The sequence below is a fragment of the Pteropus alecto genome, unplaced genomic scaffold (assembly GCF_000325575.1).
Source record: "Pteropus alecto unplaced genomic scaffold, ASM32557v1 scaffold22, whole genome shotgun sequence".
Classification (NCBI taxonomy): domain Eukaryota; kingdom Metazoa; phylum Chordata; class Mammalia; order Chiroptera; family Pteropodidae; genus Pteropus; species Pteropus alecto.
Window position 1 is genome coordinate 22,487,357 of NW_006434839.1, and position 23,907 is coordinate 22,511,263.

At 36.1% G+C, this 23,907-nt stretch overlaps 1 protein-coding gene across 1 annotated transcript in view; it reads left to right on the forward strand.

The window, feature by feature from the left end:
• The window catches only part of BMT2 (base methyltransferase of 25S rRNA 2 homolog), a 109,534-nt gene that overhangs the window by 9,997 nt on the left and 75,630 nt on the right, over positions 1–23,907 (forward strand). Inside the window, exon 2 of the mRNA XM_006910615.3 lies at positions 9,551–9,692. Within this exon, the coding sequence (XP_006910677.1) occupies positions 9,551–9,692 (142 nt within the window). The remainder of the gene's footprint in view (positions 1–9,550; positions 9,693–23,907) is intronic.

The following is a 23,907-nucleotide window of genomic DNA, read 5'->3' on the forward strand; positions in this document are numbered from 1 at the left end:
TTTTGCTCCCTTTTACTTCTTACATTTCTAAGTTTTCATATGGAAGATCTGACTTTTTAGTATGTTATGATACTGATTTTTTTCCCTTGTCAAAGAAATAACTAGTTGTAGCATATTGGATATAAGATACACATTTTCAGGTGGTTTCTTTGTTTGATTCTCAGGAGGTGCTTCAACACCAAACACTTGGAGTGTTTTGTCCCCCCTTAGGGTTGCCGCTATATCAAGTGCTCAAGAATGCTAAAAAGACTGGTCTCTTGTGTGATTTAATTATGTTTATAAGACAATCTGGTCCTGAACACTTTGTTTTAATGTTTTGGAATAGCTGCTGAGTTTGTTTCCACTTGGTCATGAGTTTCTCTGTTTACTTCATATTAGAGAAAATGACCTTTAAAAGTTCTTTGAACTTGAATTTGCTAATCTGGTCATGTGTAGATAATATATTGTATAGCCCATATTTGGTAATATACCTAAGTAAAAATTAAATAGTTCTGAATTTCTTAAAGTTCAAGACTAGTTTGTGATACTCAAAGTAAATCTTTTAGACTATTTTTTAGAGAATTTGATGAACCTCAAATTGAAATAATTTTTAGTTTGTAATTTTACTGTGCTCATGGAACATCATTTTTCATTTTTTAAAATGTATTTATTTATTTAAAAAAATTTTATTGCATTGTGTGTTCACCCAAAGTTAGATTTCCTTCCGTCACAAAATATTTGACTCCTTTTACCTCTAACTACCTCCTTATCATTTTTTTAAAATTAAATGTATTGAGGTACAATTTATGTACAATAAACTGCACTTAAAGTATATAATTCAGTGGGTTTCGACAGGTGTATATGACTATGAAACCATTACCAAAATCAAGATATAGAACATTTCTTTTGTCCCCAAATTTCCTCATGTTCCTTTGCAGTTTCTTTCTCTACTCTTTGTCCCACTGATCTCTTGTTACTATACATTTGTCTTCATTTTTTTAGACTTTTATATACATGGAATTATGTGATAGCTTCCCTTTTGCATTGTATACCATTTAAGAACCACAATAGTGCAATGTTAAGCTTTGGTATCATGACTCAAGGCTAAACCACCAAGAATAATGACATACTGTTACCTTACATTGGCCTCATATTTACACTATTAAATTTCTTATCTTCTGTGCTTTATATCTTTTCAAATGAGAATTAGGATAGAATTATTGAGAGAATAATTTGTAATGTACTCTAAACATCAAATGGTCCTGACATGTAAAAATGTGAACCTTAGCATCACCTATTTATTTTTTTCGCATATAAATAACTCCTTATTTATTTAGTATTGTTAGCAGTAATTTTACCTTAAGCATATAGATTTTCCAAAAAGATCTATGTGTGTTATCCAAGAACTTAATGGAGCTGACTGCACTTCCAGCTGCAAATTTTTCTTTTGATAGTAACATGAAGTGAAAAAAAAATTGTAAATCATTTTAAAACAGTGAAGAGAGTCTCTGGAAAATTTTGAACCTATTGCTTTTCTAAACCTTGTAACTCTTATTTTGAGAACACTACTTTGAAGTATTCAAATTTTACTGCATTTTTATCACTATTATCTGTTGACAGTTATCACCTGCAGTTTGAATTTAACTGTAGCACTTGATTTGATTTGTTTGTAATTTTGGTGCTTCCTGTATTATTTTAGCATAGTGAAAATATACTTTCTCCCTCTTTGATGGGGCACCTTGATTAACTTCTATAGCTTATATTATACAAGTTATAAATCAAAAGTAGTTTTTGCCTTTCAATTTACATTTTATAATGAGAAAGTCATACTTGATTTTAATAGACAGTATATATAAATAAGTGACAGAGTACTATCAGGTTGGAGATGCACGTATGGGAGAATGTAAGATGATCAAGTGGGAGGCAGGTAGACCCTCTTAATGAATATATGAATATATATGAATTCAGTTATGTTTTGAAGGAAAGAAATTTGCTATACCACATGGCAGGAGAGAAGTTAAAGGAAAAAATAGTATCGACTCTTAAAGAGTTTAGGGATTCCATTCGTTCACTTGAATTTGGACCTGTAATACAGCTTTCCTTAAGGTTAAGTAAGAGCAAAAATGAAAAACTCATTTCATTGTACTTGGTCCTTACAAAGACAGTTGCAATCAAAGTAATATCATAAACCATTCACAAAATTATTAAAATGGAACTGTCTTTTGAATTAATGAATTAATGTGCCATTAATTTCTTCCTAGTTATTACTGTTTTTTTCATAGGAAGTAGCACATGTTTATTCTTTAGTTGTGACATAGAATGTGAAGATAAATTTAGAAGTAACTATGTTATTGATATTAACCAAGCTTCAGAATAATTTGGTTCATTGATTTCCATGTCGAACTTGGTTTAGCAAATTTAAATTGGCATCAATTTTAAATTACTTATTACTTTTTTGTGTTTTAAAAAAATTGACATTTATTAGAGAATAGAATAAATAGTCATGTTAAAGTGAGCCTTGTTCTAGAATTTTATAAGACAATCAGATGACTATCTTTTAAACTAGAACTTCAAGCTGATCTTAAAACTATATTTGAAGAAATGATTACTGATTTCTTCTTTGAATTTATTTTAGTTTGACCATAAAATGTGTATTAACTATGTCAAGTTAGGCTGCAGGACACATTTATATTTTTAACTTTGCTTTCTAAACGAATTTTGGAATTCTCTGTATTTGAGCAGAGTGAAATGTATCCATTCATTGGAGATTTTCCTCTTTTCTCTGTTCCCTCTCCCCTTGTCTCTCTCTCTCTCTTTTTTTGTTTTTTACTTACATTCATATTTTTATAGGTTCCCTCAAGATGTGGCTAAGAAAATAAATTATTAATCACAATGATTCTGAGTCATCACAAATGCCAATATATTAAAATCATTATAAGGCTAATTTTTAATTATTGAGTGATCTGAACTCAAAATCTTAAGCATTTCTTGTTCTGTTGACTAGATCTTTGATGCAGAGAGCAGGAAGTTCTTAGTTCCTAATTTGCCTTTTGATAACATAAAAGTATTGTTCTTTCAAATAAGACAGTCTTTTAAATCTTAGTTGACTTAATACCTAAATGATAGTAAACATCCTAAAATTGATTTTTAACATATTTTTTTGTACATGCAATTTGAATAAGTTAGCAGAAGGATTTTGAATATGTATACTGGATACTAAACTTTATTTGGCTTTTAGAGCCTAAATCAAATTATTTTGAAAATATTTTGCTGAAAGGATAGATGCCATTTATTTTGAATAGTGTAAGAACAAATAACAGGCTCTTATAAAAAACTGAATTTTCCCATTCTATTTTTATTTAATAACTTTATTTAAAAAAATACTTTCATAAGCTTTCAAGAGCATCTGGAAAGCAGAATTTTCTCATAACTGAATGCTAACTCTGTTTTTTTATTCAACTTTGAAACCACCAGATATTTAACATAATGTATACCTAGTAATCAGGTTCGATACATTTTTGTTGAATAAATACATCATTTAAAAGTTCTGGCTCCAGTGTGCCTTACATGGAACATAGGGTACATATCAAGTTCATATCTGTATTACAGCATCTACAACATTGTATTGTTTTCTCCCCTTCCTTTGATGCCAATACTTACTTGCTCATTAACTTTATTCTCTGTAGTATTTGAGAGTATTTTCCGAAGATTTGCTGGAAGGAAGAACAGTTAAAACAATTTCATTAAACTAGAACTTCAAGCTGATCTTAAAACTATATTTGAAGAAATGATTACTGATTTCTTCTTTGAATTTATTTTAGTTTGACCATAAAATGTGTATTAACTATGTCAAGTTAGGCTGCAGGACACATTTATATTTTTAACTTTGCTTTCTAAACGAATTTTGGAATTCTCTGTATTTGAGCAGAGTGAAATGTATCCATTCATTGGAGATTTTCCTCTTTTCTCTGTTCCCTCTCCCCTTGTCTCTCTCTCTCTCTTTTTTTGTTTTTTACTTACATTCATATTTTTATAGGTTCCCTCAAGATGTGGCTAAGAAAATAAATTATTAATCACAATGATTCTGAGTCATCACAAATGCCAATATATTAAAATCATTATAAGGCTAATTTTTAATTATTGAGTGATCTGAACTCAAAATCTTAAGCATTTCTTGTTCTGTTGACTAGATCTTTGATGCAGAGAGCAGGAAGTTCTTAGTTCCTAATTTGCCTTTTGATAACATAAAAGTATTGTTCTTTCAAATAAGACAGTCTTTTAAATCTTAGTTGACTTAATACCTAAATGATAGTAAACATCCTAAAATTGATTTTTAACATATTTTTTTGTACATGCAATTTGAATAAGTTAGCAGAAGGATTTTGAATATGTATACTGGATACTAAACTTTATTTGGCTTTTAGAGCCTAAATCAAATTATTTTGAAAATATTTTGCTGAAAGGATAGATGCCATTTATTTTGAATAGTGTAAGAACAAATAACAGGCTCTTATAAAAAACTGAATTTTCCCATTCTATTTTTATTTAATAACTTTATTTAAAAAAATACTTTCATAAGCTTTCAAGAGCATCTGGAAAGCAGAATTTTCTCATAACTGAATGCTAACTCTGTTTTTTTATTCAACTTTGAAACCACCAGATATTTAACATAATGTATACCTAGTAATCAGGTTCGATACATTTTTGTTGAATAAATACATCATTTAAAAGTTCTGGCTCCAGTGTGCCTTACATGGAACATAGGGTACATATCAAGTTCATATCTGTATTACAGCATCTACAACATTGTATTGTTTTCTCCCCTTCCTTTGATGCCAATACTTACTTGCTCATTAACTTTATTCTCTGTAGTATTTGAGAGTATTTTTCCGAAGATTTGCTGAAAGAATGAACAGTATATACAATTGCATTGTTTAATCTCAAGTATATATTATTTAAGTGTACTACATTTTACTAATAAGATGTCAATTTCAGTATTATCATATTTGGAGAGAGTCTGGAGACTCTTAAATGTTAATAAAAACATTAAAGTTGTCTGCCATCAGTTTGAGTTGAATAGGCTTGCAGACAAAATTTGAATCCTTCCCCAAAACTTCATCGAAGCAGATAGGAAGCCTTAAAACTCTAAGAAATTGGCAGTATTTACAGAGAATTTTGTTAAGTGTAAAAAACTAGAAGTCTAAAAAACTGAAGGGCAGCAGGTGTTTGTATACATACAGTAGTCTTTGCATCTCAGCTAGTAGAATAATTCTAAAGTAAATTGAGTTTCACATTTTACAATTGACACAGTAATAGATGCCTTTGGTGGCCCACTTAACCCCTTTGGTCTTCACCTTTGGTGGACAGACACTATGAGCTCAGAGGCACCCAGCTCTGATAGATTTCCAGTTTAAATGTGTGTTACTTTCTGCCTTTCTTCAACACTGCTGGAGCCCACTGAAGATGTCCCTTTATTTAGTGCCTAAGTACAGACTAGAAGTTCAGGCTGTTAACAACCCTTAGTTAATGGGGGTAGTAACTGATAGCTAAATGTCCAGCTGCCTATCCTTCCTTTTAAGTGAACAATCCCAGAGGCCCTCTATATGCTTCTTTGTTGCCCACAGCAGCCTCCTTAAATTAACATTTTCTCCTTCCTTGGTTTGCTCTCCTACCCTCTCCTGTTTCCTAGGATTCTTTTCCACATAAACTACTTGGACCCATGTCCTTGTCTTAAGTTGTACCTTCTGCAGAATCTAAACTAAGAAGTCTTACAGAAGGGACGTCTGTTTAAATATTTTAAACATGGCTTTCCCAAATATGTTGGATCATAGAACTTTTGTTTGAATGACTACTACCAACAAATGTAGTAAATTTATTTATTTATAACATGTACATTATATAGACTAGTGAAACTTACAAGTTGAAACAAAGGGCCTTTTAGAGTTGAAGATACTTATCTCTATAAAAGATAAAGCACCTTTAAAATGATACTATATCTTAATGAACCATTTGGTATCAAATCTGATGAGTAAAGTCAGGAATAGTGTTATAAACCATCATAGATTTATGAAAGTATCATTAACCAAAATATTTTGTTTCAAAGATGTCTTATAGTTCTATTTAGATAATGATAACTACATTGGAAAGATGTTACTAAAACTGAGGAGTTTTTCTTTGAGAATTTAGAAAAAAATTTTTCGCCTGCTTGTTTTTAGTGGACAGTTATTACTAGTCTGCTCTATCACAAATTGAGAGCCCTGTCATTACATAAATATTAGTGAATATTAGTGATTAGATCAGTTATTCCTGGATCTCTCTTCTGTTCTCTCATGTGGTTTCTGCTTCTTTATCTTCCCATTTTTGCTGACTTTCTATGTACACTAAGCAAAGCTCCTAAGTCTCCCGGTCTTATTAGCATGGCTTTGTGTAGTAAGTGTCTAGTAGCACAATCCTGAGAGGGGTTTAGCTGCAGGCCAAGTTTAGCCCCTCCGGGGCCCCCTGTGAGATTCGTTAACAATCCACAGATGCTGTGTTTATAGTTGCCTCAAGAAGCCACACCAGAAACCAAGGTCAGCTGCCATCAGTGTGGGTCTTGGAGCTGCTCAGCAAGTTGCACAAGACTCCCCGAGGACACAACTGGATGTGGCTTGGGAAGGGCCACAAGTTGGGGGAAGTGGAGTTTCAGGGCAGAGCAACCTCTGTTATCCAGTTTTAGGATGTCTCAGCTATGGCAGTGCTGTGTCCGCACACTGGGACGGGGGAGGGTTCAACAGAGGATCAGTGTATACCGCTAGCACTTCTGCCTGGGAGAGATCCTTGCCTCTGGCCCTGGCTCCAACAGCTCAGCATCCCCAATTCCCTGGTGTCCCCCGAGCAGCCGACCTGCCACTGGTGGTCAGAGCAAAGCAAGTCCATCACTATGAAAGTCCGGTCGCAGACACAGCCCCTTTCAGAGGAACATCACAGCTGCCAGCTTGCAGCTGCAGTAGCCTCTGTCCCACTCAGCCGCTCAGGGCTAGGCAGCCTCATCTCTTTATCTTCTTCCAGCTCCTCTTTTTGCAGGATGATTTCTTATTTCCCTAGTTGTAGGGCTCCTGTTAATCTAGACCCCAAGCAACTCTGCCTGCTGTTTGCTACGTATTTCCATCACAACTTTGATGTGTTTGCAAGAGTAGATGAACAAAACCTCTATCATCTACGCCATTTTTCTAGATCTCTCCAACAATTGCCTACATTTGAGCATGAGGCAAAAGAACTTAAGTCTTATGTCTAAGGACATTGAATGAAGCCACTTTGATAATTTTTGTTTATTTTTTTACCCTGATAATTATGTTAAGGTCATTTATTTGGCCATAGCACACCTCTCTATCAGAACTCACATTAATGTTTCAGATATCATATTAAGTATGATGACTGATTTCATTTTTTTAAAAGGTAGTAGTTGGAAGTAATATAATGTAGTCAGCTTATAATATTCAGAACATTTCATAAAGACTCAAAACTTTGGAGAAGCTCCAAGGTATTTTTTTAGTAACATTTTTGCCCTAGGTCTGTAATTTTCAAAGGACAGGCTAAATTAAGTCCAAATGTGTAAATAAAAGTATTTAACATGCTTGCTAATTTATGTTGCCTTCTAATCATTGAACTCCTTTTTTATATACAAAACTATTAAGTACATAGAGATCCAAGAAAATAACAAGCACGAAACAGGCTTAAGTGGTTTTACTCTGTTGCTGCAGTCATATTGCCCAACGGTAGCAGGACAAATTAATGCCTGAATCTGAATGCTCAGTCATACTTATTTTCCTACCAGCATGTTTCTAATTTATAAACTGATAACTTGTATATGTCCACTTATATTTATTAGTTTTATTCAGCTTCACAGACCCATGTGTTTAAAATGGTAAAATTTACTTGATTATCAAATCATCATGGCTAAATGATACATCTGTTTGCAAATAGGATCTTTTAAACTTACGAAATTTAAACTTTATAATTTTGCTTATACTCATGTTTAATTTTTAGACTGCTGAAACTTCTAAGAGCCTAACTTATTTTTTTAAATTTATTCATTTAAATTAGTTTCAAGTATACAGTACATTGGTTAGACATCTATATAGTTCATAAAACAATCCCCCCATTTGCTCCCTCCCTCCCCTGGCCTTCCACCTAGCCATCATATTAATGCTAACTGCATTCCCTATGCTGTGCTCCCCAACCCCGTGACCAACTATCAACTAGTAATTTGTACTTCTTAAACCCTTCACCTCATTCTTCCAGCCCCCCACCCCACTCCCCTCTGTCCGTCACCAAATTGTCCACTATATTTGTGAGGCTGTTTTTGACTAATTTGTTCTTTTTGTTCCTTAGATACTGCATATAAGTGAAATCATATGGTATTTACCTCTCTCTGTCTTACTTATTTCACACAGCATAAGAACCTCTAGGTCCATCCATGTCGTTGCAGATGGTAGGATTTCATTTTTTTTAATGACTGAGTAATATTCCATTGTATATACGAACCATAATTTCTTTATCCAATCGTCTTTTGATGGGCATTTAGATGGCTTCTATATCTTGGCTATTGTAAATTGTGCCATGAATATTGGGGTGCATAGATCTTTACGAATTATTGTTTTAGTCTTCTTTGGATAAATACCCAGAAGTGCAATTGCTGGGTCAAAAGGTATATCCATTTTTAATTTTTCAAGAACTCTCCAGACTGTTTTTCATAGAGGCTGTACCAATTTGCAATCTCACCAATAACGTATGAGGGTTCTCTTTTCTCCTCATCCTCACCAACACTTGTTTTTTGATTTATTGATAATAGCCATTCTGACAGATGATATCATTGTGGTTTTAATTTGCATTTCTCTGATGATTAGCGACCTAGAGCATCTTTTTATATGTCTATTAGCCATCCGTATTTCCTCTTTGGAGAATTATCTTTTCAGATCTGCCTGTTTTTTAACTGGATTGTTTGTGTTTTTGTTGAGTTGTATAAGTTTTTTATATATTTTGGATATTAACCCCTTATCATATGTATCATTAGCGAATATCTTCTCCCAGTCGGTTGTCTTTTTGTTTTGTTAATGGTTTCCTTTACTGTACAAAAACTTTTTAGTTTGATGTAATCCTATTTGCTTATTTCTCTTTTGTTTCCCTTGCCTGAGGAGGTAGATCTGAAAAGAAATATCTGTTAGTAATATCAGAGTTTACTGTTTATGCTTTCTTCTAGAAGTTTTATGGTTTGGGGTCTTAAATTGAAGTCTTTAATCCATTTTGAGTCTATTTTTGTATATGGTGTAAGAAGATGGTCCAGCTTCTTGTTTTTGCATGTATCTGTCCAACTTTCTCAGCACCATTTATTGAAGAAACTGTCTTGACCCCATTGTATATTCTTAACTCCTTTGTCATACATTAAGTGAGTGTATAGGCGTGGATTTAATTCTGGGCTCTCTATTCTGTTCCAGTGATCAATGTATCTGTTTTTATGCAAGTAGCATGCTGTTTTTAGGTTGACCTATTTTTAAGTAAAGTTAACTTAATTCATTTTTTTCCTTGTTTTTAGTGGGAGATTTTGATAAGATCTGGCGAGAACACTGTGAAGATGAAGAAACCCTCTGTGAATATGCTGTTGCAATGAAAAATTTGGCAGATAATCATTGGGCAAAAACTTGTGAAGGTGAAGGTCGTATTGAATGGTGTTGTAGGTGAGTGCTTTTATGAATTAACAGTTTTGGTTTCTTAATGTATTGTTGACACTCAAATTTAAATAATGCGGTGTATAATTTATTGTTCAAAAATAGAAGTGTTTTAATACAGACATGTCTTTTAAACAACTTCTTCCTTGTTTCACTTTCCTAGGTTTATTTCATTCATCTTTTTTTAATCAAAATATTTTTCTATGACATAACTTAAAATTTTTTGTTTCAACTTTTTAAAAGTATAGCTTTAAATACGTTTAACATATTTAAACATTAATACAATAAAATGTGAGATTTAACACAACTTATCATTAATAAGATATAGTATAGAAATTTCTGTAGATAAATATCCATATTTGGACTCAAGTAAAAGTGAGCCCCTTTTATAATTTAAAATTTAAAAACAACTTCAAACAACTTTAAAACATTGATTTTTGATATGTGATTCAGGGTATTCCAGCACTTATGTTGACTTTGGATAATGTTTATTTTCTCATAGATTCTAATGTTAAAAACATCAGAAAATGAAACACTGCTGATTAATTCTGTTAAGGTGGTAAAATTATAAGAATGAATATGTATATTGACTCAATTTTAAAATAAAGTCCCAGAAAACAAAGCATTATCTTTCTGCATGAACAATAAGTTCGTGGTAACTTCAAGTTTATATTTCATTTCAGTTATTTTTTATTCAAAATTTCTGTGTTAATCTCATTTAAAAATTACGTAATAGCGCCTGTTTCATTCATTCAACAAATGATCCACGGTAAAACATGTATTTAACTTAATTCTTTTCTTTATTCATTCAATAAATATTTTTAATGTTGTCTACTGTGTACTAGTTATACCCTAGACACTGGGAATACAACAATCAACCAACCAAAATCTTTTGGAGCTTGCATGCTAGTGGAGATTAGAAGCAAGAAACAATACATATATTAAACATATATTTGATCAGAGATGGTAAGTGCTATGAGAAAAATAAAGTAAGGAGAAATCAAAGTTTCAAGTAGGATGTAAAGAGAAGGCTTCACTGATGTAATATGTGTAAAAGACCTAAAGGAAGTGAGAGAGCAAGCCCTAATAAGTCCAAAGGCCTTGAGGCAGGAAGCAGGCTGACATGTTTCAGAAACAGCAAGGAGACCACCAGTTTGGCTAGAGCAGAATGAGAGGTGGGAGAGTGGTAAAAAATAAAATAATGAACAACTAGATTTTTTAGAATCTTGTGGACCATTGTAAAGACATTGTCTTTTACTCTGTGTGAGGAGAAGTCATTGGATGTTTTAAGAAAAGGAGTGACAGTATTTTATTAGCCTTTTAAAATGTTTCAAGAATCCTTAAGAATTAATTGCTGTGTTAAGATAAACTATAGGAAAGGCAAGGGTTAAAAAGGAAACCAGTTAGTCTACTGCAATATCAAGGAATAAAATTACAATGAAACAGTTTTCTTGAAGAGTAAGGAAGTAAGTGGATAGGACAGTGGAGTAGGCTCAAAGGAATATAATGACTCAAGAGAAGGACAGGAGAGATGATGATTTATATGGTATATACATTGTGGTGATTAAGATGATGTGTAAGAAGGGAGTTGAATATGAGGTGGTTGAGGAGCAGTGAAAAGGTGGTACCATCAATAGATTGTGGAATCAAAGAACTGTAGAGCTGGGGAACTATAGGAAGGAGCCAAAATAATAGGAAATGGGATGCTTGGAATGAAAGCGTTTGGGTTTTTTGATTTGGTTCTAGAGAGAAAATGGTTATAAATCTGACTTTTCTATAGAACATACATTTTCTCTTTTAAGAAATATAAAATGAGGTATATTACTAAACTAAATATTCCCTTGTAACACAAAGTAATAATGTAATCCTATCAGGAAATCAGCACCATTACTATTTAAGATCATCATTCTTGGCTTTTTGCAGCACTGCTTTTAAATTAGTATTCCAGTACATAAGGCAAGCTGTCAGACTTTATTTCTAAAATGGGCTTTGATATTGATATTTTCATAGGAGTATTTGATGTACCTTGCACTTGAATAATGAATCTGCCTCACATTTCACTCTTCTTTCTTTTTCCTAAGGTATGTGTTTTTATCAGTAGTTATTATATCTACATGTGTTCTGAAAGAGGTCATTTTTTAGGTCTAATTGCTAAAAAATGTCAGTGGCAAAATATGGTTAAAATTTTGCTATAGGAAGTAATCCCAAGAGGAGTTTCATAATGTCTTTACTTTAAACTTAAAAGTAGGTTGCAGAGAAGGACTTCAAAACATATTGAATTTTGAAACTTGAGTTATCTGTAATTCTAACTTAGGTTATATGTAATTCCTTCCTCTGTTGACAGTTGAAAGCTAAAGTGGGCTTTTAAAAGGGGTTGACAAAATTTGTTTCCAGTTAGTTATACTTAAAACTTAAAGAATTTGGCATGTGAGATAAGCCTTACTGACATTATCCTGTCAAGATTTTGTTGACTGGTTAGCTCGAAGAATTCTACATAAGATTTCTTTCAAAAAGTAATTAAGTTTTACTTATATAGGAAGTATTAAAAACTAGAAACAAAACAATATAAAGCTATAGTCGTCCATTTAATAAAACAGTTGGTCTCTTCTACTCTTTACACACAGAGAAATGTATAAACACTATTTCCTGAGCCATTTGAAAGTAAATAGCAGATTAAATAACCATGTAAGCATGGGTTTATTTCTGGGCTCTACTCTGTTCCATTGATCTGTGTGTCTGTTTTTCTGCCAGTACCATGCTGTTTTGATTACTATAGCCTTGGAATATAATTTCATATCAGATAATGTAATACCTCCAACTCTGTTTTTTTCCCTCAAGATTGCCGTGGCTATTCAGGATCATTTATGGTTCCACATAAATTTTAGGATTCTAGTTCTGTGAAAAATGCCATTGCTATTTTGATAGGGATTGCATTGAATCTATAGATTGCTTTGTTAATTCTTAACCATCTTGAGCACAGTATAAGCTTCCAGTTTTTTTGCATCTTCAATTTCTTTCTTCAATGACTTATAATTTTCTAAGTACAGGTCTTTTACCTCCTTGGTTAAATTTATTCCTAGGTTGTTTTTTTGTTTTTGTTTTTTTTTCCGGTGCAATTATAAATGGGATTGTTTTTGTAGTTTCTTTCTGAGAGTTCATTATTGGTGTATAAAAATACAACTTATTTCTGAATATTAATTTTGTATCCTGCAACTTTACTGAATTCATTTATTAGTTCTGATAGTTTTTTTGGTGGAATCTTTGGGGTTTTCTATATCAGGGGTCCCCAACTCCTGGGCTATAGCCTGTTAGGAACCAGGCTACACAGTAGGAGGTGAGCGGCAGGTAAGTGAACGAAGCTTCATCTGTATTTGAAGCTGCTCCCCAGCACCAGAATCACTGCCTCAGCTCCACCTCAGATCATCAAGAATTAGATTCTCATAGGAATACCCATCCTTGGTGCCAAAAAGTTTGGGGACCACTGCTGTATATGATATAGTATCATGTCATCTGCAAATAATGACAGTGTCACTTCTTTTCAATTGGGATGTCTTTTATTTCTTTTTCTTGTGTGATTGGTGTGGCTAGGACTTCCAACACTATGTTAAATAAAAGTGGTGATAGTAGACATCCTTGTTTTGTTCTTGATCTTAAAGAAAAAGCTCTTAGCTTTTCCCTGTTGAGTATGATATTAGATGTGTGTTTGTCATACATGCCTTTTATTTTGTTGAAGTGTGTTCCTCTATTTCCACTTTGCTGAGAGATTTTACCATAAATGGATGCTGGATTTTGACAAATGCTTTTTATGCGTCTATTGATCATACGATTTTTATCTTTCAATTTGTCTTTGTGGTGTATTAGTTTAATAGATTTGCAGATATTAAAGCTACTTTGCATCCCAAGAATAAATCCCACTTGGTCATGGTACATGATCTTTTTAATGTATTGCTGAATTTGGTTTGCGAATATTTTGTTGAAGATTTTTACATCTATGTTCATCAGGAATATCGACCTATAAATTTTTTTTTTTGTAATGTCTTTGTCAGATTTTGGAATCACGGTAATGGTGGCCCTATATCCTGAGCTTCAGAGTCCTCTCTCCTTATGAACTTTTTGGAATAGTTCGAGAAGAATAGGTGTTAATTCTTTGACTCTTTGGTAAAATTCACCTGTGAAGCCACTTGTTTGGGGGGAGTTTTTTGATTACTGGTTTTATTTTGTTAGTAGTAATTTCTCAGTTCGGATGTTGTTTCTTCTTAATTAGTCTTGAAAGACTTTCCGTTTCTAGATATTTATCCATTTTTTCCAGCTTTTTCAATTGTTAGCATATAGTTGTTAGTATTTTCTTATAATCTTTTGTATTTCTCTAGTGGTGATTTTCACTTCTTTCGGTTGTGATTTTATTTATTTGGGTTTTCTTTTTCTTAATGAGTCTTAAAGTTTATAAATTTTATCTTTTCAAAGAATCAGCTCCTGCTTTTGTTGATCTTCTGTATATTTTTTAAAAGACGATTTCCACTCTGATCTTTATTATTTTCTTTTTTTTCTACTTTCCTTCTTTGTTTGCTGTTCCTTTTCTAGTTCTTTTAGGTGTAAAGTTAGATTGTTTATTTGAGGTTTTTCTTATTTCTTGAGTTACGCCTGTATTGCTGTGAATTTCTCACTTAGGACTGCTTTGCTGTATCCCATGGATTTGGGGCGATAGTGTTTTTATTTCAGTTTGTCTCAAGGCATCTTTTGATTATTCAAAAGGCTAACAGCTTTTGTTCTGCTTCTGTAAATATGCTTGCTGCATGCAAGAGCTCACTTGCAGAGCTCACTTGCACTTTGTCCTACTTGCCCTTTGCTCGACCTGTCTAAGTAACGAATATAACTGTTTGTACCCTGGCAGTTCCCAGCCTCTTGTAGCAATTTTTGCAACTCCCGCTTTCTGTAACAATTTGTAACCATCAGTAACCCTTAGCAACTCCCGCTCTTTTACCAAGGTTACTACTTGCAACTATGCTAAACTCCCACTGTTTGTAATGATCTGAGTTCAAATTAACCAATGAGCTTGTGTAAAATTCCTGTATAGGAGGAATGTTGCAACTGAGCTCGTGGCCCAGATCTTCAGAACGCTAGCTCCTCTGGGATTGCATGTAATAAATGTGAGTTCTTCTCTCTGAGTTACTGCTTGGTTTTTTGCTGGTCTGACTGTGGAGCTTTTCCACAACGTATTTGGAGGCCCCGGCGAGATTCCAACCACGCTGGCCGTCGCATTGAGCCACCGGACTGGTGACTTGGCCAGACCGAGGCAAAGGTGAACCGAGACAACTGAGGAGGTGCTCCTCCTGAGTATTTCTAATCGACGCTCTGACTCCCGGTAAGGCTGAGTCACCAACTGGACTCATAGGAAGGAAGGACCAACTCACCAGAAACAGCCACAGGAGGAGGAGGAGGAGAAAAAGATACCAAGGTGTAGGATCCCAGGATTACCCCCCATTCAGGTCACGTCTGTTAGGCGGAAGAGGAGTAGGAACATCTCCTAGTCTTCAGTAAGAAGACAGTGGTTAGGGTCTTTGTAAGCTTAAATGACTCGCCCTAGGGGTGGGTTGACCCTCGGAAGGGACTCTACACCTCCCCATAATTAGGGCAGTATATCGAGTGGTGACAGGAACCTCTGGACATACATAGACATATATAGACATACATAGACATCACTACTATAGTGCTCCCTTTGGTCCGATTTAGTGCAAGTAGGCAGGGACAGAGTGAGGTACTTGTGGCCCAACCGACTTGAGAAAAGAATGAGAAAGTGCCAGCAAAATTAATCCACCAAGGGGACCCCAAGGAAAAACCTATCTTCCTACTGCCGTATATCACAGCAGCTTCGTCAGTCCCCACACAGCCATTCTTCCCATAGTTACCTGACAGCCCTCCACCATCGGGCCATCCCAACCCACCCCAGAGCTCCAGCCTGGCACCATGTCATCTGCCAGGTTCAAGTTCAACTCCTCAGATTAATCCGCCTGGTATGAAGGGCCGGTGTTTCGCCAGGAGGCGCAGGCCCGGCTCCATGGCCAGCTCCATAGCACGTTCCTAGTCCGCAACTCCTCCTCCCATCCTGGGGACTATGTACTGTCCATATCTGAGAGTTCGCGGGTCTCCCACTACTTCATCAAACCGCTGCCCAACCGCTGTTTTAAGATCGGGGACCTGGAATTTGACCATTTGCTGGCCTTGCTAGAATTTATAAGATTCACTAAACACCACCACCCTGATGGAGTTCATCCCCAGATATCCAAGTCCATCAGAATATGTACAAACTCTCTGTGATTTTCCTGGAAAAGAGGCTGAAAAGTCCAAATTAGCCAATATACTGAAAACAGTTGAAGAACAAAAAGAGGCCAAACAGTCCTTAGGGCACAGATAGAGGTTTATCGTTTAGATTTTCTTGCTGAAAGAGCAGCAAGAGAAAAGATTCATGAAGAAAAGGGACAACTAGCATTGCAGCTGGCAATTTTGCAGAAAGGTAAAAATACAGGCAGTCTTTGATAGAAATCCAGAGCAGTGATAGGGCAAGAACCAGTGACCCTGACCAGCAGGCCATACCACAAGAGGTAAAAGATGGAACTAGGAAACCAACAGATTATGTTAAAAACAGCAGAGATACACCAAAAGCCAGAGGAATCACCCACAGAGTTCTGTGAAAAACTATGCAAGACGTTCCGGGTGTATACCCTTTTTGACCCCAAAGTACAAGAGAACCAGCACATGGTCGGTGCGGCATTTGTGGCTCAGTCCTTTACTGATATCCGCCGCAAGCTTCAAAAATTAGAGGGCTTTGCTGGAGTGAGACAGAGGTAGCAGACAAACGGAGGAAGCAGGAGGTATCCCTGTTAACAGCTGCATTGGGGAACCCCAGGTCTAGAACAACAGACTGCGGCTCCCTCACAACAGAGAGAAAAACTAGAAAGAGACCCCCACTTCGCTGCGACCTATGCACCTGCTGCGAAGAAATTGGCTATTGGAAAAAATGCCCCCGTCATAGAAGAACCCCTGGAAAGCCAAAAGAATTTCAGTTAACCTCGTAAAGGAAAATACCAGCCCGAGCCAGTTGTCCAAGAGCTCATCAGCCAGGCTGAAGAACAATCAGACAAGGAACGATCTGACCCCTCGCTCCAAACAAGAAAAGGAGTTTTAAATGTAAAGGTTAACTCGTTATCAGGGACTGTTTTGTGAAAATCCACGAGTCCGCCAAAGAACTACAAACATTGAGCCCTGCTGCGTTTCTGCCCACTGAAGAAGTCACAGACAGAGTTTACTCTAGCAGGCCAGACCTGACAGATGTCCCTCTCCAGGACCCAGAATTGGTATTGTTCACAGATGGGGATTAGCTTCATCCATGAAGGACAACGCAAGGCCGATCACACAGTAACTGCTGGTGAGGTAATCGGAGCTAAGGCTCTACCACAGGGCTAGTCATCACAGTGGGCTGAACTATAGGCACTCATCCAGTAACAATATCTACACCAATACAAGATACACCTTTGCTACCTTGCACATAGATAGAGCTTACACCCCCATGAATTAACTCACCTTGGGAAGGCCACTGTAAAAACAAAACAAAACAAAACAAAACCTCATAGACCGCAGAGTTCAGAGAAGGTTGAGCGCATGAACCAGACCCTCAAAACCACTCTAGCTGAGCTTTGTCAGGAAACCCAAGACCCCACCCTGGTTAAGGCAGAAAGAGAGCTCCATGAAGACCCAGTAGGCAGGGACTACGGCCATTCTCAGCAGGCAGCTGATACAGAAGAAGAGACCTCCTTTCCTTTCCGTATAATAACAAGGGTATACATGGCTTACAGAAAAGAATTAGACAAGAAAATTAGGGGGTTTCTGAGTTTGCCTACAAAGATACTGGGGATTAGCGAAATCCTTTACGAGAAACCTCCCCCACCGATAAGGAGGCTTAGAAGGAGACTCTAGATTAATAGCTAACCTTGAAATGTCATAACACCTTCAGGCCTTAGGAAGGATCCCCCGCTATATCACTAGGGAAACTTTAGAAAGAGCCCCTTATACCTTTGGGAAATTGGGTCCACCCCCTTTCAGCCAGAAGATGAAGTATGGGTTGAAGATTGGAAGAGGGAGCCATTCCAGCCGAGCTGAACGGGCTCTCACAGTCATGTTAGCAACTCTCACTGCCATTAAAGTTGTAAGTATTACCCTGTGGATCCACTGCACCCTGATCAGCCACTCTGAATTATGTTTTGGAGGCAGCAGAAGTCCACCTGAGATCATCGACCCTGTTCTGGCCACCTCCAGTAGCTGGCCAGTCTACGCATGGCAGAAGCTTGAGGATTAACCATCACTACAGTAGGCTGAAACCAGCAGCTCCTATAGGAACACCCTTCGTGGACGGCGCAGAGGGATCTCTCCATCCCTTGTAAAGACAACATGCCCTGCTCCAGTTGCCAACCAGAAGCTGGCTGGTCCATGCATAGCCAAAGCCTGAGGAATTTTATTGTGGGGCTCCTTATAATTGGACACTGAAGAGGGAGGGAAATTAGGGCAGAGGACTGCGAGCCATTTCCATGTCACCAAGGAGGTCAAAGAATCTCCACTGCCTTGATTTTATATATATATGTCCTCACAGCTTCACATGTGAAAGAAGCTGTGCCTATTGGTCAGATGTCCTATGGGCTACTTGGGAAGAAGACACCACTAACAAGAATGAGGTGTATTTTAGAAAAGGGGTAGCTTTATCAAACTGCACAACACATACACGCAGTCCATTAGAATTAATCATAACCAATCCCGTGAACCCCCTTTGGAAGTCCGGAGAAGTATCAACATGTGGCATTGATGGGATGGGGCTGAATCCCTATGTTCAAATTCAAATTAGAGGTCAAGTACTAGACCATCCAGCTCAAGCCTGTAAAGTTTATAAGTCCTTCTACAAGGAAATACTACAAGGAAATAACTGAACCCTGTCCCCCATCACCACAATCAGTCAAAAATCTATTTCTTAGAATAGCTGAAGGAATAGCTCACTTCCTGAATGTCACATCCTGCTGTGTATGTGGGGGAACTCTAGTGGGAGATAGGTGGCCATGGGAAGCTACTGAATTGGTTCTCTCCCAGGCAGTGCCAGACACAACGGCCCCATGTGTCTCTAATGATAATCAATAGATTTTAAAACATACTATTATAGGGCAATACTGACTGGCCAGAGGTGAAAGAAACCTTACAAAGTCAATCAGAAAGTTAAGTTGCTTAGGCCAACAATATTATAATGCCACCTCCAAACAAAGTGTATGGTGGAGAAACAAGAAAGAGAGAAATCCATTGGCCAGATTCCCAGAGCTAACTAGAGCCTGGAAGAACCCAGGCAAGGTCTGAGACTGGACAGCCCCATGTGGGCTTTAGTGGATTTGTGGAGAAAAGGCCTATATCCGCCTCCCCAAAAATTGGGAAGGGAGCTATGTAATTGGCATGATAAAACCTTCCTTTTTCCTCTTACCTCTGAAAACAGGAGAACTGCTTGGTCACCTGGTCCCACAACCCTTACAACGGGTAAAAAGAGAACTCCAAATAGAGGACTGGGAAGATGATGAATGGCCTGCCACTTGGGTAGAAGATGGGTCTTGGGGATACTGCACTCCCATTTACATGTTAAATCAAATTGTCTGACTGCAGGCAGTCTTAGAGATCATTACTAATGAGACTAGGAGAGCCCTGACCCTCCTAGCACATCAGCAGACCCAGATGAGAAATGCCATTTACCAGAACAGATTGGCACTAGATTATCTATTAGCAGCAGAAGGGAAAATTCAATCTCACTAACTGTTACATACAGATAGATGACCACGGCCAGACAGTTGAGGACCTTGTCGAACAAATAACAAAACTAGCACATGTGCCTGTGCAAGTATGTCACAAATGGGATCCCAGTAATCTCTTTGAAGGTTAGTTCTCTACCTTCCGAGGCCTTAAGGCCTTAGTTGGAATAGTACTCCTCCTCGGGGCCTGTCTCCTCCTGCCTTGCCTGTTGCCTCTTATTGTCCCGACAATTACTTCGCTCACTGAGGCTATAGTAGAAAGAAAGACTGCAGGGAAAAAAAAAAAAAATCCTTATGCAATGGAATTACTGGTCCCTGGCCCAGGGAGATCAAGAAGATGGTCAAAAGGGTGATGCCCTATAAAGAATTTAATCGGGCATCAGAAGGGGGGAATGAAGAGGAAAATGAAAAGAAATATTGAAAAGGCTAACGGCTTTTGTTCTGCTTCTGTAAGTATGCTTGCCTCGTGCAAGAGCTCACTTGCAGAGTTCACTTGCACTTTGTCCTACTTGCCCTTTGCTCGACCTGTCTAAGTAACGTTTGTACCCTGGCAGTTCCCAGCCTCTTGTAGCAATTTGTAAGCAAGCACTTCCTGCTTTCTGTAACAAGTTTTAACCATCGGTAACCCTTAGCAACTCCCGCCCTTTTACCAATGTTACTACTTGCAACTATAGCAACTCTCACTGTTTGTAATGATCTGGGTTCAAATTAACCAATTAGCTTCTGTAAAATTCCTGTATATGAAGAATGTTGCAACTGAGCTCATTGCCAAGATCTTCAGAACGCTTGCTCCTCTGGAATTGTATGTAATAAATGTGAGTTCTCCTCTCCGAGTTACTGCTTGGTTTTTTGCTGGTCTGACTTTGGAGCTTTTCTACAATAGCATGTTATTTAGCTTCCATGTGTTTGTGTGTTTTCAGTTGTTTTCTTGTAATTGATTTCTAGTTTCATACCATTGTGGTCAGAGAAGATGTTTTGTTTTATGGCCTAACATATGGTCTATCTTGGAAAATGTTCCATGTCACTGATAGGCATGTATATTCTGCTGCTTTGGGTTGAATGTGCTAAAAATATCAATTTAATCTATCTAATCTAGTGTTTCTTTTAAGGTCCTGTTTCCTTATTGACTTTTTGTCCGAAAGATCTGCCCAGTGGCGGCAATGGGAATGTTAAAGTACCCTACTATGACTGTACTACTGTCAGTCTATCCCTTTGTGGTGGTCAGTGTTTGCTTTATATGTTTAGGTTCTCTTATCTTAGATGTTTATTAGAGTTATATCCTCTTGTTGAATTGATTCCTTTATATTTAATATAGTGTACTTCTTTATCTCTTATTATAGCCTTTGTTTTAAAGTCTATTTTGTCTGAAGTAAGTATTGCTACCCAACTTTTTTAGTCTATGACAAAGGAGGCAAGAATATATAATGGGGTAAAGATAGTCTATTCAGTAAATGATGTTGGGAAAACTGCACAGGTAATGCAAAAAATTGAAACTGGACCACCTTTTTACACCATATACAAGAATAAACTCAAAATGGATTAAAGACTTAAATGTAAGACCTGAAACCATAAAACTCCTAGATCATAGCCATTAAACTCTCTGACATTGCTCTTAGTAATAATTTTTCTGATATATCTACTCTAGCAAGAAAAAAGAAGAAAAAATAAATGGGACTACGTCAAACTAAAATTTTTTTAACCCATTTCCTGTTTAGAAAAAAAGTACAGTTCACTGCCAATGTTAGTTTTAAATATGCTCCTTGAGGCTGAAGCAAATTTGACTGATTTTCAATGTGAAAATAAAGTATAAAAATTCTTCTTGTCTCTAATCCTAATGTAACAAATGTTTACATAAATCGAATTCATCAAATGAATCTTTGGCTAACAACCGTTTGAGAATGATGTTAACATCACATGTAGGAATGTTCCCTTTTCTAGGATTTGACTTTTTCTGCGATTGAGAATTAGTATATTTTTATAAATGGAAATACTGCTACTAAAAACAGTACTATAAATAGAATGATGCCATTTGTTTCCAAAGACTATTGATATACTAGAACGATGTGAAAATAATAATAAAAACAAGCTATTTTGTGGCAGACTTAGGGGTAAGGTTAGGACTGTAATTTGCAAGTTATCTCTAGGTAAATGCTGCAGCCGCAAGCACCGTGGGTGATTATTCTCAGGGCAAATAGGAAATGGGTTAAGTAAAGGAAATCATGAACAAGACTAAAATATAACCTACTGAATGGGAGAAGGTATTCATAAATGATACATCTTATGACAAGGGTTAATATCCAAAATTTATAAATAACTCATACAACTCAACACCAAAAAAAAAAAAAACCAAACAACCCAATTAAAAAGTTGGCAGAGGACCTGAATAGGTATTTTTACAAAGAGGACATACAGATGGTCAATAGACATATGAAAATATGCTCAGTGTCACTAATCATCAGAGAAATTAAATTAAAACCACAATAAGTAATATCTCACATCTGTTGTGAGAATAGCAAGGATTTGGAGAAAATGGAACCCTGGTGTACTGTCGATGGGATTGCAAATTGGTACAGCCACTGTGGAAAACAGTTTGGAGGTTCCTCAAAAAATTAAAAATAAAACTACCTTATAACTCAATAATTCCACGTCTGGGTATTTATCTGAAAAAATCCAAAATACTTGAAATGATATATGTCCCGCTGTGTTCACTGTAGCACTATTTAAAATAGCCAAGTTATGGAAGCAACCTAAGTGCTCATTTTTAGACGATTGGATAAAGAAGTACATATACATATACAGTAGAATATTACTCGGCCATAAAAAAAGGAAATTTTACTATTTGTGACAACATGGGTGGACTTTGAGAGTATTATGTTAAGTGAAATAAGTCAGACGGAGAAAGACATACCATATGATCTCACTAATATATGGAATCTGAAGAACAAAATAAATGTATAAACAAAACAGAAACACTCATACAGAGAACTAACTGATGGTTGCCAGGTGAGAGGTGTTTGCTGGGGCAGGGTGAAAAAGGTGAAGGGATTAAAAAGTACAAGTTGATAGTTACAAAATAGTCATGGATATGTGAAATACAGCTAGGAGACTGTAGTCAATAATATTGTAATAACTGTCTACAGTGCCAGGTGGGTACTAGACTAATCCGGGGAATCACTTCGTAAATTATGTAAATGTCTAATCACTATATTGTGCACCGGAAACTAATATAATATTGAATATCACCTCTAATAGAAAAATGAAAAATAAAATAAAAAATTTTAAATTAAAAAAGTAGCAGATAACATTTCAACCTAACACATCTCCTAAGAATAAGGACATTCCTCTCCGTAACCACAATACCATCATCTCATTAAAACAACAGTCATTTCCTAATTTCCTAAAATATCTAGTTCATAAATTTAAATTTTTCTTACTGCCTCTAAAATGTACTTTATAATTGTTTTTCTTAATCCTATCAGGGCTCATACATTGGTGGTTGCATTTCTTCAGGTTCATGTTTTTGTTTTCCGTTAACATTTGAATATTTAGAGAAATGTCAGTGATTTGTAAAATAGCCCACATTCTATATTTTGTGCTTGTCGATTCAAAGTAGTTAATAGCATTGTTCAAATATTCTGTAAATTCTAATTTTTCTTTTTGGCTTCTTGATTTATCAGTTACCAAGAGATGTTTTCAAGATATAATTTTTCTGTTATTTTTTTTATAATAATTATTTGGCTCGTTAGAGATTTTATTTTCCATTGAAGTTCTCCATATTTTCATCTACTTGATTAATCTTTTTTTCCATTAAAAATTATAACAGTTATTTTAAAGTCTTGTCTGCTTATTTCAACGTATGGTTTATTTGTGAATCTGTTTCTTTTGGCTGTTTTTTGTTTCGGTTATGCTCATCCCTTTTTTGCTTCATTTATGTCTGATAATTTAAAAAATATGTATACTGGCATTGTATTGAAAGGAGACCGGTGTAAATATTATTTTTTCCTAGAGAGGGCATGCTTTTTCCTCTGATAGGCAAGTAGGATAAGAGACTGAACACTTTGATCCATCCCATCAGAAGTTAAGCTGGATTGAAGGTGTGTTACCTCTTTAGTTTCAGTTCATTTCTGGTGTCAAATGCTTTGAGGCTGAGTCTTGTTCTATCTATATTACTCATGCCATCATCTAGGAGGACTCTAACCTAAGGCTAAGAGAAAGTGCAGAGAATTTTCTGGTCCCATTCCAAGCCTCCATTGCTGCCCTACTGCTGTTATGTACTTGAAAAGCTCTGGGGAAAAGCAAGAGGAGAATGGGGAGAATCTCTGCATTTGGGTTCTTAAGGGTTCCAATCTGTCACACCATTTTAAGCAGCCATTAAGAGTTCTGCTGGTTTCTGTTTA